This window comes from Somniosus microcephalus, chromosome 13 (genome assembly GCF_052327205.1).
Source record: "Somniosus microcephalus isolate GS21.2 chromosome 13, FLI_Smic_1.0, whole genome shotgun sequence".
Taxonomy (NCBI): Eukaryota; Metazoa; Chordata; class Chondrichthyes; order Squaliformes; family Somniosidae; genus Somniosus; species Somniosus microcephalus.
In genome coordinates this window covers 194,374,322-194,393,347 of record NC_140999.1, presented here as the reverse complement: position 1 = coordinate 194,393,347, position 19,026 = coordinate 194,374,322, and the positions used below count along the sequence as shown (strand labels likewise).

At 54.0% G+C, this 19,026-nt stretch overlaps 1 protein-coding gene across 7 annotated transcripts in view; it reads right to left on the bottom strand.

Moving 5' to 3' along the window:
- The window catches only part of LOC147108938 (DENN domain-containing protein 3-like), a 168,834-nt gene that overhangs the window by 44,635 nt on the left and 105,173 nt on the right, over positions 1–19,026 (bottom strand). For all 7 annotated transcript variants that reach the window (XR_015080690.1, XM_086005903.1, XM_086005898.1 and 4 more), the window contains exons 7-14: positions 17,236–17,355; positions 16,343–16,561; positions 14,232–14,344; positions 12,907–13,062; positions 12,029–12,125; positions 9,951–10,054; positions 8,372–8,598; positions 4,110–4,637 (exon numbers count right to left, since the gene is read on the bottom strand). Coding sequence is in view for 6 of the 7 variants with exons in the window: in XM_086005903.1 (XP_085862029.1) it covers positions 4,110–4,637; positions 8,372–8,598; positions 9,951–10,054; positions 12,029–12,125; positions 12,907–13,062; positions 14,232–14,344; positions 16,343–16,561; positions 17,236–17,355 (1,564 nt within the window). In the remaining variant the exon portion in view is untranslated. The remainder of the gene's footprint in view (positions 1–4,109; positions 4,638–8,371; positions 8,599–9,950; positions 10,055–12,028; positions 12,126–12,906; positions 13,063–14,231; positions 14,345–16,342; positions 16,562–17,235; positions 17,356–19,026) is intronic.

Here is a 19,026-nt window from a genome sequence, read left to right as displayed (position 1 = left end):
GGCGATGGGTGAACGGGACTCGGTGAGCACAGGGGGTGATGGGTGAACGGGACTCGGTGAGCACAGGGGGTGATGGGTGAACGGGACTCGGGGTGAGCACAGGGGGTGATGGGTGAACGGGACTCGGTGAGCACAGGGGGTGATGGGTGAACGGGACTCGGTGAGCACAGGGGGTGATGGGTGAACGGGACTTGGTGCGAGCACAGGGGGTGATGGGTGAACGGGACTCGGTGAGCACAGGGGGTGATGGGTGAACGGGACTCGGTGAGCACAGGGGGTGATGGGTGAACGGGTCTCGGGGTGAGCACAGGGGGTGATGGGTAAACGGGACTCGGTGAGCACAGGGGGTGATGGGTGAACGGGTCTCGGGGTGAGCACAGGGGGTGATGGGTGAACGGGTCTCAGTGAGCACAGGGGGTGATGGGTGAACGGGTCTCAGCGAGCACAGGGGGTGATGGGTGAACGGGTCTCGGGGTGAGCACAGGGGGTGATGGGTGAACGGGTCTCAGTGAGCACAGGGGATGATGGGTGAACGGGACTCGGGGTGAGCACAGGGGGTGATGGGTGAACGGGTCTCGGTGAGCACAGGGGGTGATGGGTGAACGGGTCTCAGTGAGCACAGGGGGTGATGGGTGAACGGGTCTCAGTGAGCACAGGGGGTGATGGGTGAACGGGTCTCGGGGTGAGCACAGGGGGTGATGGGTGAACGGGTCTCGGTGAGCACAGGAGGTGATGGGTGAACGGGACTCAGTGAGCACAGGGGGTGATGGGTGAACGGGTCTCGGTGAGCACAGGGGGTGATGGGTGAACGGGTCTCGGTGAGCACAGGGGGTGATGGGTGAACGGGTCTCGGGGTGAGCACAGGGGGTGATGGGTGAACAGGTCTCAGTGAGCACAGGGGGTGATGGGTGAACGGGTCTCAGTGAGCACAGGGGGTGATGGGTGAACGGGTCTCGGTGAGCACAGGGGGTGATGGGTGAACGGGTCTCAGTGAGCACAGGGGATGATGGGTGAACGGGTCTCAGTGAGCACAGGGGGCGATGGGTGAACGGGTCTCGGTGAGCACAGGGGGCGATGGGTGAACGGGACTCGGTGAGCACAGGGGGTGATGGGTGAACGGGACTCGGTGAGCACAGGGGGCGATGGGTGAACGGGACTCGGTGAGCACAGGGGGCGATGGGTGAACGGGACTCGGTGAGCACAGGGGGTGATGGGTGAACGGGACTCGGTGAGCACAGGGGGTGATGGGTGAACGGGTCTCAGTGAGCACAGGGGGTGATGGGTGAACGGGTCTCAGTGAGCACAGGGGGTGATGGGTGAACGGGTCTCAGTGAGCACAGGGGGTGATGGGTGAACGGGACTCGGTGAGCACAGGGGGCGATGGGTGAACGGGACTCGGGGTGAGCACAGGGGGTGATGGGTGAACGGGTCTCAGTGAGCACAGGGGGTGATGGGTGAACGGGTCTCGGGGTGAGCACAGGGGGTGATGGGTGAACGGGTCTCAGTGAGCACAGGGGGCGATGGGTGAACGGGTCTCAGTGAGCACAGGGGGTGATGGGTGAACGGGTCTCAGTGAGCACAGGGGGTGATGGGTGAACGGGACTCGGTGAGCACAGGGGGCGATGGGTGAACGGGACTCGGTGAGCACAGGGGGTGATGGGTGAACGGGACTCGGTGAGCACAGGGGTGATGGGTGAACGGGACTCGGGGTGAGCACAGGGGGTGATGGGTGAACGGGACTCGGTGAGCACAGGGGGTGATGGGTGAACGGGACTCGGGGTGAGCACAGGGGGTGATGGGTGAACGGGTCTCGGTGAGCACAGGGAGTGATGGGTGAACGGGACTCGGTGAGCACAGGGGGTGATGGGTGAACGGGTCTCAGTGAGCACAGGGGGTGATGGGTGAACGGGACTCGGGGCGAGCACAGGGGGTGATGGGTGAACGGGTCTCGGGGTGAGCACAGGGGGTGATGGGTGAACGGGTCTCGGTGAGCACAGGGGGTGATGGGTAAACGGGACTCGGTGAGCACAGGGGGTGATGGGTGAACGGGTCTCGGGGTGAGCACAGGGGGTGATGGGTGAACGGGTCTCAGTGAGCACAGGGGGTGATGGGTGAACGGGTCTCAGTGAGCACAGGGGGTGATGGGTGAACGGGTCTCAGTGAGCACAGGGGGTGATGGGTGAACGGGTCTCGGGGTGAGCACAGGGGGTGATGGGTGAACGGGTCTCAGTGAGCACAGGGGGTGATGGGTGAACGGGTCTCAGTGAGCACAGGGGGTGATGGGTGAACGGGTCTCAGTGCGAGTTTGGACACGGGGCAGCAGCGGTTTGGATGAGCTGAAGTTTACAGAGGGTGCAATGTGGGAGGTCGGCCAGGAGAGTGTTGGAATAGGCGAGCCTGGAGGGAACAAGGCTGTGGTGTATGTACCTTTAAGAGAGAACTACTTTTACAGCTCCTGTATACTGTAGTACTGGCAGTGACCACACCTGTATATGAGCCTTGAGCATGCCTCTGTACTGTTAGTCTTTAGACTACCCTCCTCCAGTAAACACCTGTTGATTGTTAAGTTACAGCCTCCGTCTAGTTATTGGAAAACATCATACTTTAAGAATCACGGATTCAACAAGGCCTGGGCGAGATCCTTCGGTATAATTAACAGTTGGGCCTAGAAATTCAGTTAGGGGCGCCCAGCTCGTCTGGGCGCCGGAATTACCGCTGCGCACGGAGCCACTTGCGCCAGCGGGATATTCAGTTTCAGCGCCCCAAGTGGAAGCCGGCCGCTAAACAAGGGTTTCGGCGCCCCGCTTGGGGCGCTGAAACTGAATATCGGCGTGCAAAGTGCCGCAGCGCCACTCGCTGCGGCACGGCAGCCTGCGGTACTGCAGGCCTTCCTCTCACTCTTAAGGGGGAGGTGCCTGCAACAGCGCAATCCCCGCTCGCGAGTGCCGGCAAATGAGCCCGGCACCAAGGAGAAGTGCCGGGCTCTCGGGAAACAGCCGGCAATGCCGCGGGGGGCGGTGCAGGAGGCCGGGGACGGAGGTGCTGGCAGGCGGCCGCCGAAAAAGCGGCCGGCCGCACCTCCACCTTAACTCGCCCCACTACCGGCACAGGTAGGCCCCGTGTACCGGTCGCTGTTTGCGGCCGGCGCGGGGGAGGCGGCAGCGACCAAATATGGCCAACGGGGCGATAGCGGGGCGCTGCGCACACCGATGACGTCATCGGTGGCGGCGCAGCGCTACTGGCTAACGCCGCCATTAGCGCCCCACTAAATATGGCGGTAGGTTTGCACAGTGGCGCAAAAGCCCTCTTTGGGCGCAAACTGGTGGCGCAGGCCGCTGAATTTCTAGGCCTGGGTGTCTACCTCTGCACAGACAGGTGGGGCTAATATACTTTCTACCTCCTCCTCACGGTGTCTGTGAAAGGGTAAGAGAGAGATCGCCAATCTCCCGTGAGATACCTGTGGGAAGCGATGGTGCTGAGGTCATAGGCCAAGAGATTGGTGAGCATCCCTTACAGCCAGCAGAGGGAGTATTCAAACCTAGGACCCAGGGGCTAAAGGCCCACCAAATTATCCAGTCACAACAACTAGAGGCCATTCAGCCCCTCGAGCCTGTTACACTGGAACAGGAGGAGGCCATTCAGCCCCTTGAGTCTGTTACACAGGAACAGGAGGAGGCCATTCAGCCCCTCGAGCCTGTTCCACAGGAACAGGAGGAGGCCCATTCAGCCCCTCGAGCCTGTTACACAGGAACAGGAGGAGGCCATTCAGCCCCTCGAGCCTGTTCCACAGGAACAGGAGAAGGCCATTCAGCCCCTCGAGTGGGTTATGTTAGAAACAGGTGAAGGCCATTCAGCCCCCTCGAGCCTGCTCCACCATTCAATTAGATCTTGGTTGATTTGTACCTCAACCCCATTTATCCGCCTTTGCTCCATGCCCCTCGATACCCAACAAACATCGATCGATCGCAGTCTCGAAAGCTCCAAGTGTCCCCCAGCATCCACAGCCTTTGGGGGCGAGAGAGCTCCAGTTGGAACCACCCTGCCCTGCTCGTGTCTGGAGTCAGACTGGACTCTCGGCAATAGACCCCTAACATGCCGCTAGTGCTCACCTCCTGTGAGGATGTCGAATAGACGGTCGGTGGTGTTGGGATTGGTGACAATTCCCGCGGCCTGGATATGGTTTCCGAAATCCTGCTTGTTGAGCGGCGTCTTGGGCAGCTCAAAGTTCTTTATGCTCTCCTCCTGCCTGACCGTGTCGCAGTGCTTCTCCATGATTCCGTAGAAGAGGCCCTTCAGCTCCTCAGTCTCCTGCACATTGTGGAGCTGCTCCGGAGTCATTGATTCCAGGGTGTGCTTGACCAGGTCCCAGGGGAAAAAGTTCATGTTGATCTTCTCCAGGCTTTGGAAGTCCAGCAGAGCCTGCAGCGACTGGCCCTGGGCCAGCCGCACAATCCCACGCAGGTAGAAGCAGACGGCGAGGGTCTCGGAGTCCTCTGTCCCCGTCTGGTCAATGGCCCTGCTGATCTGGACCACCAGTTTGGTGTAATACAGCGAGACGCTGAGAAAATCCAAGGGGTCGCAAGGGAATGAAGGGAGGTGTAGTGTTCTGACCGGTGCCTTGTCTTTAGCATTTCTTCCTGTCAAAGAAGGACATAGACTTTACAGGAGAGAGGCTACATTTAATATGCAAATTGGGGTCCTATAATGTACATTAGAGCCTGATTGCAATTGACATCGAACATACAGCACAGAGACAGGCCATTCGGCCCAACTGCTCCGTGCTGGTGTTTCTGCTCCACACCAGCCTCCTCCCACCCTCTTCATCTCACCCCATCAGCATCTCCTTCTACTCCTTTCTACCTCATGTGTTTATCCAGCTTCCCCTTAAATGTATCCGTACTATTCACCTCAACCACTCCCTGTGGTAGTGAGTTCCACATTCTCACCACTCTCTGGGTAAAGAAGTTTCTCCTGAATTCCCCATCGGATTTATTAGTGACTCTCTTATATCGATGGCCCCTAGTTCTGGTCTCGTCCGCAAGTGGAAAAGAGAAAAGAGCCCCAGCCTGTTCAATCTTTCCTGATAATTATAAATGATCTTATAACTTATAAGTAGGATAAGTTATGTTTAATGACTGAACTCTTCAACTATCATAACTTTGCTCACAGAAATAAAGTGACTGCATTGCTACATGTACACGATCAGCCGTTGTATTTAATTCAGATTCTCAGCATCTAATTATTAGCAAGTCAACTCATACATCACTCCCACTGTTTGTGGAACTCTCACCAACAATTACCTCTCAGCTGTGGATCAGTGGGGAACACACTCACCCCCGAGTCAGAAGGTCATGGGTTCAAGTCCCAGTCCAGAGACTTCAGAACAAAATCCAGGCTGACACTCCAGTGCAATACTGAGGGAGCGCCGCACTGTCGGAGGGGCAGTACTGAGGGAGCGCCGCACTGTCGGAGGGGCAGTACTGAGGGAGCGCTGCACTGTCGGAGGGGCAGTACTGAGGGAGCGCCGCACTGTCGGAGGGGCAGTATTGAGGGAGTGACGCACTGTCGGAGGGGCAGTACTGAGGGAGAGCCGCACTGTCGGAGGGACAGTAGTGAGGGAGCGCCGCACTGTCGGAGGGGCAGTACTGAGGGAGTGCCGCACTGTCAGAGGGGCAGTACTGAAGGAGCGCCGCACTGTCGGAGGGACAGTACTGAGGGAGAGCCGCACTGTCGGGGGGGGTAGTACTGAGGGAGCGCCGCACTGTCGGAGGGGCAGTACTGAGGGAGCGTCGTACTGAGGGAGAGCCGCACTGTCGGAGGGGCTGTACTGAGGGAGTGCCGCACTGTCGGAGGGACAGTACTGAGGGAGCGCCGCACTGTCGGAGGGACAGTGCTGAGGGAGTGCTGCACTTTTGGAGGTACAGTACTGAGGGAGCGCTGCACTGTCGGAGGGGCAGTACTGAGGGAGCCCTGCACTGTCGGAGGGGCAGTACTGAGGGAGCGCCGCACTGTCGGAGGGGCATTACTGAGGGAGCGCTGCACTGTCAGAGGGGCAGTACTGAGGGAACGCCGCACTGTCGGAGGGGCAGTACTGAGGGAGTGCTGCACTGTCGGAGGGTCAGGACTGAGGGAGCGCTGCACTGTCGGAGGGGCAGTACTGAGGGAGCGCCGCACTGTCGCAGGGGCGGTACTGAGAGAGCGCTGCACTGTCGGAGGGGCAGTACTGAGGGAGCCCTGCACTGTTGGAGGGGCAGTACTGAGGGAGCATCGCACTGTCGGAGGGGCAGTACTGAGGGAGCGCCGCACTGTCGGAGGGGCAGTACTGAGGGAGTGCTGCACTGTCGGAGGGGCAGTACTGAGGGAGAGCTGCACTGTCGGAGGGGCAGTACTGAGGGAGCGCCGCACTGTGGGAGGGGCAGTAGTGAGGGAGTGCTGCACTGTCGGAGGGGCAGTACTGAGGGAGCGCCGCACTGTCGGAGGGGCAGTACTGAGGGAGTGCTGCACTGTCGGAGGGGCAGTACTGAGGGAGTGCTGCACTGTCGGAGGGGCAGTACTGAGGGAGCACCGCACTGTCGGAGGGGCAGTACTGAGGGAGCGCCGCACTGTCGGAGGGGCAGTACTGAGGGAGCACCGCACTGTCGGAGGGGCAGTACTGAGGGAGAGCTGCACTGTCGGAGGGGCAGTACTGAGGGAGCGCTGCACTGTCGGAGGGGCAGTAGTGAGGGAGCGCCGCACTGTGGGAGGGGCAGTACTGAGGGAGCGCTGCACTGTCAGAAGTGCCGTCTTTCTGCTAGGACGTTAAGGTATTTCCCTGTCTGCCCTCTCAGGTAGATGTAGAAGATCCCAGGGCAATATTTTGAAGAAGAGCGGGGGAGTTCCCCCAGCCCCCCCACCAGTATCCTGGACAATACTTAACCCTCCACCTACACCAGGAATACAGATCATCATTTACCTCAGTTGCAGTTCATGGGAGCTTGCTGTGTACTAAATAGTTGCCCACATGACGTCAGTGACTGTTACTCATTGATGGGATGCTGCTGTGGATGTGACAGGCGCCACTGAAATGTAAGTCTGCCGTTCAGTTAATCCTGACGCCCAGGAGACTGTCCCTCAGTCAGTGTCAGGAGACATTGTGAGGTGGCTTCCCCTCTTATTGCCAATGCAGGGTCACAGGGTCAGGCTGGGGCCGACCCCTCCCTCCCACTCCCACCACAATCCTTCCCCAGTCACCATTCGAGGCCACAGGACGACCACGGTGTGAAATGGAAAAATGTCACCTGGGGGCGGTAGAGAGCTTTCATGACTTTAGCACAGTGTACAGCAGAGGGCGCTTTACTCTGTATCTAAACCTGCCCTGGGAGTGTTTGATGGGACAGTGCAGTGGGAGCTTTACTCTGTATCTAACCCGTGCTGTACCTGCCCTGGGAGTGTTTGATGGGACAGTGCAGAGGGAGCTTTACTCTGTATCTAACCCGTGCTGTACCTGCCCTGGGAGTGTTTGATGGGACAGTGTAGAGTGAGCTTTACTCTGTATCTAACCCGTGCTGTACCTGCCCTGGGAGTGTTTGATGGGACAGTGTAGAGGGAGCTTTACTCTGTATCTAACCCGTGCTGTACCTGCCCTGGGAGTGTTTGATGGGACAGTGTAGAGGGAGCTTTACTCTCTATCTAACCCGTGCTGTACCTGCCCTGGGAGTGTTTGATGGGACAGTGTAGAGGGAGCTTTACTCTCTATCTAACCCATGCTGTACCTGCCCTGGGAGTGTTTGATGGGACAGTGTAGAGGGAGCTTTACTCTGTATCTAACCCGTGCTGTACCTGCCCTGGGAGTGTTTGATGGGACAGTGTAGAGGGAGCTTCACTCTCTATCTAACCCGTGCTGTACCTGCCCTGGGAGTGTTTGATGGGACAGTGTAGAGGGAGCTTTACTCTGTATCTAACCCATGCTGTACCTGTCCTGGGAGAGTTTGATGGGACAGTGTAGAGGGAGCTTTACTCTGTATCTAACTCATGCTGTACCTGTCCTGGGAGAGTTTGATGGGACAGTGTAGAGGGAGCTTTACTCTGTATCTAACCCGTGCTGTACCTGCCGTAGGAGTGTTTGATGGGACAGTGTAGAGGGAGCTTTACTCTGTATCTAACCCGTGCTGTACCTGCCCTGGGAGTGTTTGATGGGACAGTGTAGAGGGAGCTTTACTCTGTATCTAACCCGTGCTGTACCTGCCCTGGGAGTGTTTGATGGGACAGTGTAGAGGGAGCTTTACTCTGTATCTAACCCGTACTGTACCTGCCCTGTGTGTTAAACGTCAGTGGCACTCATATTTCAAGAGCATTAAAAGTGAATGAAAAATGAAAGAAGTTGTTATTGTACCTGAAGTTCTGCTGAGTTTATTTGGGGTGCGTGGTGTTACTGAATCGAGGGATCCTGTGTCATCGATCGTGCTCGTGCTTGACACCTGCCAAAGCAGAAGCGTTTGATCCTTTCTCCTCTTAACAGAGTCTGATGAGAGAGTGGTCGATGAGAGAGTGGTCGATGAGAGAGTGGTCGATGAGCGAATGGTCGATGAGCGGGTGGAGGCAGCCTGGTCAACGTTTGCCCTGAAACAATGGAGTTGAGGCAGATGATCAGCCACGATCTCATTAAATGGCGGAGCCGGCTCGAGGGGCCGAACGGCCAACTCCTGCTCCTAATTCTTCGGTTCTTATGTTCTTAATTCAGTTGGGGTACAGTTAGCGGAACTGGTTATGTTACTGGGCTAATAATCCAGAGCATGGCAGTTCAAATCCCACCATGGCCGTTTGAGAAGGTGAAGTCAGTTAGAAGAAAATTTGGAAATTAAAAGTGACCATGAAGCTGTCGGATTGTCATAAAAACCCAACTTGTTCACTTAATGTCCTTTAGGGAAGGAAACCTGCCGTCCTTGCCCGGTCTGGGCTTGTATGTGGCTCCAGCCCCACAGCAACATGGTTGGCTCTTAACTGCTCTCTGAAGTGCCTGAACGAGGCACTAAGTTCTATTAAACTGCTACAGCGGTTCAGGAAGGCAGCTCACCACCATCTTCTCAGGGCAACGAGGGATGGACAATAAATGCCAGCCTTTTGAAAGTACAATAGATTAATATATGTTATGGGAGACAAATTGAACTTCAGGTTTTGATGTTAATGTGTGGTGGAGGAATGGCTGTGCAGAGTGGCGGAATGGATTTGTGTGATACAATGGAATGATCACCATGTTGTAAATGTTTTTAATTTTTAATAAATAATATATTAAAACAAAGTGGGCAGCACACTCGCCTCTGACTCAGAAGGTCGTGGGTTCAAGTCCCACTCCAGAGACTTGAGCACAAAAATACAGGCTGATAATTCAGTACTGAGGGAGCGCCGCACTGTCGGAGGGGCAGTACTGAGGGAGCGCAGCACTGTCGGAGGGGCAGTACTGAGGGAGCGCCGCACTGTCGGAGGGGCAGTACTGAGGGAGTGCCGCACTGTCGGAGATGCTGTCTTTCAGACGAGACATTAAACCGAGGCCCCGTCTGCACTGTGGCACTATTTTGAAGAAGTGCAGGGGAGTTCTCCCCGGTGTCCTGAGGCCAATATTTCATCACATAAACAGATTATCTGGTCATTATGACATTGCTGTTTGTGGGATCTTGCTGTGTGGAAATTGGCTGCTGCGTTTCCTACATTACAACAGCGACTACACTTCAAAGGTACTTCATTGGCTGTAAAGTGAATTGTGAAAGGCGCTATAGAAATTCAAGTTGTTATCTTCCTTTGCTTTACACTGTGGGATCACGTCTCGCACGCCAGCTCCTCACTCTGCTCTGTGCTGTGACCATGCCCCAACTGATGGAGAGGCAGCTTGTGAATCAAACTTAATCATTGGCTGAGAGCTGCTCAAATCCTGGTCCCATTCCCTCCACCACTAGCACAATCTCAGCTGGGGTTACCTGGTCAACTCGGTCCGCGTCATCAGCTCCCAGCGGGTGAATGCATCGACTTTCTTGTTGAGTCGAGCCTTCAGGAAGCAGTGGAAGAGGTCGGTCTTCAGGAACTATGGAAGAGGCAAGAAAAGACATCAGCTTCTCTCCAACCAATTCAAATCCTCGCCCTGGGACAGCTACAGAAAACACGCTCACTGACAGACACGCTCACTGACGGACACGCTCACTGACGGACACGCTCACTGACAGACACGCTCGCTGACGGACACGCTCGCTGACGGACACGCTCACTGACACCAGAGGGCTGTGGAGGCTCAGTCGTTGAGTATATTCAAGGCTGAGATCGATAGATTTTTGGACTCTCGGGGAATCAAGGGATATGGGGATCAGGCAGGAAAGTGGAATTGCGGTTGAAGATCAGCCATGATCTTATTGAATGGCGGAGCAGGCTCGAGGGGCCGTATGGCCGACTCCTGCTCCTAATTCTTATGTTCTTATCGCACTCTCACCGGCAGACACTCTCACCGGCAGACACTCTCACCGGCAGACACTCTCACCGGCAGACACTTTTGGTTATTGGGTTAACTGATCCAAATAAAGGGAAGGACTCTAGCAAACTAAACCCATTCGATTAGACACTCTTTATGATTTTACATTAATTTTTTTACAATGTCACAAACTCACAGCAGCCCAATTTAACCTGTGCCAACATAAAGAGAGAACCTGTGAGTGACCAAGGGGTTCAGTTATACAGATAATAAAGGACAGGCACATCCTAGTGAGCTGTTCGAAATATTATACAGGGCAGAGATCGGCCCTGTTACTGGTGTCTTTATTAAGAACATAAGAAATAGGAGCAGGAGTAGGCCAATCGGCCCCTCGAGCCTGCTCCACCATTCAATAAGATCATGGCTGATCTGATCCTAACCGCCAATCTACTATCACAGAACCATCTCCTGAATCTAACAGAATTAGACACACGAAATTGGAGCAGGATCAGGCTACACGGCCCCTGGGCCCGCTCCGCTATCCACAGGGCCATGTCCGATCCGAACCTAGACTCATGTCCAAATTCCTGCCCGCTCCCCGTAACCCTTAATTCCCTTTACTTCTAGGAAACTGTCTATTTCTGTTTTAAATTTATGTAATGATGTAGCTTCTACAGCTTTTTGGGGCAGCATATTCCATGGACCTACCACCCTCTGAGTGAAGTAGTTCCTCCTCATCTCAGTTTTGAAAGAGCAGTCCCTTATTCTAAGACTATGCCCCCTAGTTCTAGTTTCACCCATCATCGGGAACATCCTCCCCGCATCCACTCGATCCAACCCCTTCACAATCTTATATATTTCAATAAGATCGCCTCTCATTCTTCTGAACTCCAATGAGTAGAGTCCCAATCTACTCAACCTCTCCTCATATGTCCATCCCCTCATCCCCGGGATTAACCGAGTGAACCTTCTTTGTACTGACTCGAGAGCAAGTATGTCCTTTCTTAAGTATGGACACCAAAACTGTATGCAGTATTCCAGGTGCGGTCTCATCAATACCTTGTACAACTGAAGCAATACCTCCCTATTTTTATATTCTATCCCCCTAGCAATGAAAGCCAACATTCCATTGGCCTTCTTAATCACTTGCTGCACCTGCATACTAACCTTTTGAGTTTCGTGCACCAGGACCCCCAGATCCCTTTGTACTTCAGTACTTTCCAGTTTCTTGCCATTAAGACAATAACTTGCTCTACGATTTTTCCTGCCAAAGTGCATAACCTCACACTTTCCAGTATTGTATTCCATCTGCCAAATCTCTGCCCACTTACTTAGCCTGTCTATATTGCACTGAAAGATTGTGGGGATTGTGGGCATTCAGTCGAACATATCTCGGGGAAGTAATTTGTAATCACAGCACATCCACTCAGAAACCGGCGTCTCGCTGGCTCCAGAATTGTGTTTCTCAGGCAGTAACTGGCGTCGCGAGCAGCGAGCGTGGGATGTCATGTGCTGCCGAGTAATGCAAAATCGCCGGCCTCCTAAACCGCGCGTCCCTTTAGACGATGGAGTCAAAACTGAGAGCCCGTTACTCACGCTGCTGTAGAAGGGCCGTGCGGCTGGCTGTCGTGAGTCCAGGAACTCCTTCTTGATAAACACACGGTGCTTGAGGTTCAAATGCTTGGAGACATCCCTGGGTACAGAGAACACACGTCACCATAGCAACCAATGATTACTGAGCAACCCCCAGGCCCATGGGAACCCGGCGCTGACTATGGGCAAGGTCGGAGCGGACTGGATCCCCGTGTTGCCCAGCGTCCCCCCGCCCCCGGGCAAAGGACAATGGCACCTCGCTCAGATACACTGAGGGAGTTGTTTGGTTAAATGGCCTGAATAATTTCCTGTTAATCGACCCCATTGCTTCCCTCTCTGTGATTGGTGTATCTCTTGATTTGCCCCCTCTCCTTTTCCCTCTCTTTTCTCCAACGGCTGTTTATTTTCCGGTATTTCCTGCCTGATGTAGGGATCGCGGCGGGAACGCCACAGACGCCTTTCCCACATTTTCAGCTTTCGTTTCAGATTTTCAGCTCTTGCGGTTTCTCATTCTTCCAGGGACTGACATTTGGATCGGAAAGAGGCACGGTAGCCAGAGGTCAGAGTGCAGGTGAAGCAGAGGTCAGAGTGGAACTGTAGCTGAGGTCAGAGTGCAGGTGAAGCAGTGAGGGGAGTACACAATTTTAATGCACAACGGACTGCTGTGCAAGGACTATCACGGCATCGTCAGTGCTTGCAAGAATGACTTACTGGCTTACAAGCCAGTGCTGTTTGGTGGAAAGGGGCCTTGTGACCCTCACATACTTCTGACTCACTGGGCCTATGATGCGCAGGGGAAATAGGTCAAGGCCAGGCCTGAGAGGCAATGACAGTGTTCCGAGTGCCTGTCCTGGAAGGCCTGCAGCGGGCTCTCTACTGACCTGAGGAGGTTCCCGATGAGGTGCAGGAAGATCTGTCGGACCTGTTGGTTCATTTGCTGTCTCTGAAGTCGCTCCTTTTCTCGAGCAATCGCCAGGTTTGTGTGCGAAGCCAGGTGGGCCGAGGCCAGTTCAGAGTTCACCTGGAGCTGCTGCGTACTGGAACAGAACAAAGGGCAGTGAGTGACCGCAGGGCAGAGGTCACTGGGGGCAGGTAGCGGAGAGGTCAAAGTGCAACTGGTATCATATGCGAATGGGCGAAAGGCAAGGTACAGGTGTTACAGAGATCAGAGTGCAAAGGTCAAGGAAATAACCCAAGGTTACTAGTACATTATTGTATTCAAGAACCAGTTAACGAAGCAACATCTTCATGAGAAGCTGTTTGACAAGCCTTGTTTTGATTCCAAAAAAATGATGCAAAGACGATGGTGGAACCCAAAATAGGAACAGGAGGAGGCCATTCAGCCCCCCGAGCCTGTTCCGCCATTCAATGAGATTATTGCTGATCTGTATCTTAACTCCATTTACCATCATGTGGCCTCATCACCTTGGAAACTGTTTGGCTCTTGCTTTTCTACAAAATAAAAGTTTCTAAACGTTTTTCTTGAAGACGGTTCCCCTTTATGTGCCTCTCAATGATCGAATGGCCCGGAATTACACAGAATCTACGGCACAGAAACAGGCCATTCGGCCCAACCAGTCCATGCCGGCGTTTATGCTCCACTCGAGCCTCCTCCCGTCTTTCCTCATCTAAATCTATCAGCATAACCCTCTATTCCCTTCTCCCTCATATGTTTATCTAGTTTCCCCTTAAATGCATCGATACTATTCACCTCAACCACTCCCTGTGGCAGCGAGTTCCACATTCTCACCACTCTCTGGGTAAAGAAGTTTCTCCTGAATTCCCTGTTGGGTTTATTGGTGACTATCTTATATTAACCCTAGTTCTGGGACGGGATGTCCTGCACACTCTCCCTCCATTCCATTACGTAACTCAACATTTTGGCGATTCAATTTTATAAATGACACTTGGGATAACTCAAAATATAGAAAGGAGATAACTGGGTGAGCAAGTTTGATGGGCCGATAATCTTGCCCTACCCAATGTACATCACCAGGCCCCGTCACAATGGGTTGTCGGCCCAAAAAATCATCTCAATCCTGGTCCATATCTGGGTCTCGCCCGCCCTATTTTATTAAGACCCTCTTGGGTTTCAATGGGGACCAATCAACGCCAACCTTTTGGGAATAACAGACCAATAATTTCCAGCAGCAGAGGCTCTCTGCCTATGTCGCCTCAGGAAGCCATTCCCAGGTGGGCTCCTTACCTGGTTAGGAATTCTTCTACCACGGCCGTGGGCAGGTGGGGGGTCTCGAGCCCCTTGTGTTGGGTGGTCAGGAATGCTCCATTGTCAATGTCCACGAGAACTAACTCTTCCACCTGCAAAGGTTGAACGTCCAGAGTAATCGGTGTTGTGTTAACACAAGAAACATGTTCCCGCTGCACGAGGCCCAGAGACCTGGGCTCCAGGAGATCAGCAAGTTTGGAAATAATAGGACAGGAAAGGAGACAGGCTGGGAAAGGCCCAGCTTGGGTTGTGAAAGGTTGTATTGTCAGAGGGAGAGAAGCAGAAAGCTCCACAATTTTGAGGCCTTGGGAAAGCAGGCGATGATGCAGTAAGTCTTGATTTCAATTCCACGGGAACAGGAGGAGGCCATTCAGCCCTTCAATCAGATCACAGCTGATCTGTATCTCAACTCTATTTACCCACCTTTGCTCTGAATCCCTCGATGCTCTTACGTGATGGGGAGAGAGAGGCAGAGACAGAGAGAGACAGTGAGATAGAGAGAGAGAGACAGGGGAGAGAGAGAAACAGACAGACAGACAGGCAGACAGGCAGAGAGAGAAGGAGCGACAGGGAGAGGCAGAAATAGAGAAAGAGAGACAGACAGACAGAGGGGGAGAGAGAGAGAGTCAGAGAGAGGAGACAAAGAGAGAGAGAGAGAAACAGGGAGAGAGGGAGAAAAAGAAAGAGAGAAAGGAGAAGAGAGTCAGTGAGACAGAGAGAGAATGTTAGGCAGAGAGAAGGAGCTATTGGATGGGAAGCTTGCCCTTGTCCATCAGCCTGTCTCCCAGGGTGAACGGGCTTTGTTCACAGCGAGCAGGCTTTGCACAATACTCGTCAAACCCAGCAATCCTCCCACGGGCAACACGCTCAGGACTGCAGCAGGTCCTTTAGGTGCAGGCTTGTCTCTTGCACTGTAGCCAGGAGGAAACCTTCTCTGGAGACTCCACCATGGAGTTAGAGGAGGGGCCAGAGCGGTTCTCGATTCTATCTCATTCCTCGAGCTTTTCTGACCACCTCAAGAGGCCTGATTTATACCCAGCCGTTCCGGCTTTAACGCAGCGGCCGGGTGGTCAAAATGGCGGTCGATGATGTCACTACCTTTAGATCGTGCACGCGCCGAAACCGCCGGCGAAATCTGGCGTGAGGCAGCAGCGTTGGCCAGAAGCGCAGCCTTGGGGTACAGGCAGGACCAGTAAGGAATGTTTGCACCTCCCAACCCGCCATCGAGCCTCACCCCCGCCACCCCCGCCACCCCGGCACTAACCTTGCGCCGGCCACGATTCCCCCTTGGGTTCCCGGCAGAGGTTGGCTACCGTCCGCCAGCCCTGGCGCCATTCTCGCCGGTCTCGGGCGAGAGACGGGTGTCAAATATCAAAATGAGGCCCGGGGGTTAAAATGGCCTGAGCTTCGAGCCAACGAGCAGGTGGGGCGCTCCCGCTTAGTTACAATCGGGGCTAAAGACTAATTATCAACTCCCAGCCGATCACTGAAGAACCTCAGCTCAATGCTCCAGATAAACACCGCCCCCTGATGGGTCAGTGGCTAACTGCACCACCTAGTGAAACAAACAACAACCTGTATTTATATAGCGCCTTTAACATAGTAAATCATCCCAAGGCGCTTCACAGGAGGATTAAAAGACAAAAAATTGACACCGAGCCACATAAGGAGATATTAGGGCAGGCTTGGTCAAAGAGGTGGGTTTTAAGGAGCGTCTTAAAGAAGGAGAGAGAGGCGGAGAGGTATAGGGAGAGAATTCCAGAGCTCGGGGCCCAGGCAGCTGAAGGCACGGCCGTCAAAGGTCCCTCCCTAAACCTCTCCGCCTCTCTCTCCTCCTTTAAGACGCTCCTTAAAACCCACCTCTTTGACCAAGCTTTTGGTCACCTGCCCTGATATCTCCTTATGTGGCTCGGTGTCAAATTCTGTTTGATAATCGCTCTTGTGAAGTGCCGTGGGAGGGGTTACTATGATAATGCTGCTATATCAATGCAAGTTGTTGTTGTTCCGATATCTCTGAACTCCAGCGATGTAATGTTGGGCTGGTGACATGGTTTAGCTCTCTCGGAACGGACAGCGCTGACGGGACTGACCTCATTGATGGTTGCGATGTGTCTGGAATGGCAGCCCATGAGGAAGACAGTAGGCGCCATCACCAGGTCCAGCATCTGATTGGCCAGCACCGGGATGTAGGGGTGCCGCCACTGGAGGGGGTACAGGAAATGCACAAAGCACTCGGTCACCAGCGTCAGCAGCGGCCGGTTGGTGGAGAAGAAAACCAGTCGTCGCTCGGTCAAGATGTACGTCAGAATCTGCAGGAGAGAATAAAATGGCCGTTAACGGTACGGGCGCAGCCGACGGCCCCAGCTCCAACACTCGGTACCCGCGGTGAGGACCCGCCAAAGCAGAGTGGTGGCTGCCCGACAGCCAATCGCAATCTCAGGGTGATAACTCGGCCGTGGCTGGAGAAGGTACAAATAAGATTCACAAAGATGGTACCAGAATGGAGAGGTTATACAAATCGGGGAAAGACTGAACAGCCTAGGACAGAGGGCTGAGGGGCGACCTGATAGAGGTCCTTAAAATTAGGAAGAGGTTCGATAGGGTAGATGTAGAGAAGATGTTTCCGCTTGTGGGGGAGACCAGAACTAGGGGGTCATCAATATAAGATAGTCGTTAATAAATCCAACAGGGAATTCAGGAGAAACTTCTTTACCCAGAGAGTGGTGAGAATGTGGAACTCGCTACCACAGGGAGTGGTTGAGGTGAATAGTACAGATGCATTTAAGGGGAAGCTGGATAAACACACGAGGGAGAAAGGAATAGAAGGTTATGCTGATAGGGTGAGGTGAAGAGGGGTGGGAGGAGGCTCGTGTGGAGCAGAAACACCGGCACGGACCAGTTGGGCCGAATGGCCTGTTTCTGTGCTGTACACTCAATGCAATTATATGTAACTCCCTCCCACACATGCAGAATTCATAATTACCTGCAGGATGGTCTCGGGTTTGAAGCAGAGGAATGGGATGTGTAGACCGATGTCAATAACTGGACTGTCTATGTCTTCAGGAGGTGACAGCACAATACTGAGCGGCCCCAGCTCAAAACACTGAGCACCAGGAAGCGGGAGAGGACGTGGGTGAGGAAAGAGTCAGCTATCAGTAAGTTACTTCAAAAAGGAATGAAAGACACAAAGATTAAACATTTCATCTCTACATATCCATTCCCTGAACCTTGTGCAACTTTGAGTCTATCTTTACAGCCGGTTTTTTCTGCCCATTTCCTTCCCCTGCCCTTCCTCTCCTGAACCAGCCAACTCCTGGACTGACCACAATGGCCCAAGGCTGTCTGCTTGGCCAGAGAAGTTTTGTGATGTGGAGAGACAGGAGGAAGAGGGAGGAAAGAAGAATCCCTGCAGAAGATCACAAGGTGAGCCAGGCCATTCACCTGCCCCTTGCAACCAAGGGGGTCTGAAATCATTCCAAAACTCCACTACCTCACCGGGATATCCGACACTGGTGTTCATTACTTCTCAACATCGTCTTAAATTTCCCTTTCATGAGGGTCTACTCCCCCCCCCACACACACACCCTCACACACACCCTCACACACACACACTCACCCTCACACAGACACACTCACCCTCACACACACCCTCACACACACCCTCACACACACACACCCTCACACACACTCACCCTCACACACACACACTCACCCTCACACACACCCTCACACACACCCTCACACACACTCACCCTCACACACACTCACCCTCACACACACACACTCACACACACACACCCTCACACACACACACTCACCCTCACACAGACACACTCACCCTCACACACCCTCACACACACACACTCACCCTCACACACTCACCCTCACACACACCCTCACTCACAGACACCCTCACACACACACACCCTCACACACACACACACACACACCCTCACACACACACACTCACCCTCACACACACACACTCACCCTCACACTCACAGACACACACCCTCACACACACACACCCTCACACACACCCTCACACACACACACTCACCCTCACACACACACACACACCCTCACACACACACACTCACCCTCACACACTCACCCTCACACACACACACTCACCCTCACACACACACACTCACGCTCACACACACACACTCACCCTCACACACACACACTCACCCTCACACACTCACCCTCACACACACACACTCACCCTCACACACACACACTCACCCTCACACACACACACTCACCCTCACACACTCACCCTCACACACACACACTCACCCTCACACACACACACTCACCCTCACACACACACACTCACCCTCACACACTCACCCTCACACACACACACTCACCCTCACACACACACACTCACCCTCACACACTCACCCTCACACACACACACTCACCCTCACACACTCACCCTCACACACACACACTCACCCTCACACACACACACTCACCCTCACACACTCACCCTCACACACACACACTCACCCTCACACACACACACTCACCCTCACACACACACACTCACCCTCACACACTCACCCTCACACACACACACTCACCCTCACACACACACACTCACCCTCACACACTCACCCTCACACACACACACTCACCCTCACACACTCACCCTCACACACACACACTCACCCTCACACACACACACTCACCCTCACACACTCACCCTCACACACACACACTCACCCTCACACACTCACCCTCACACACTCACCCTCACAGACAC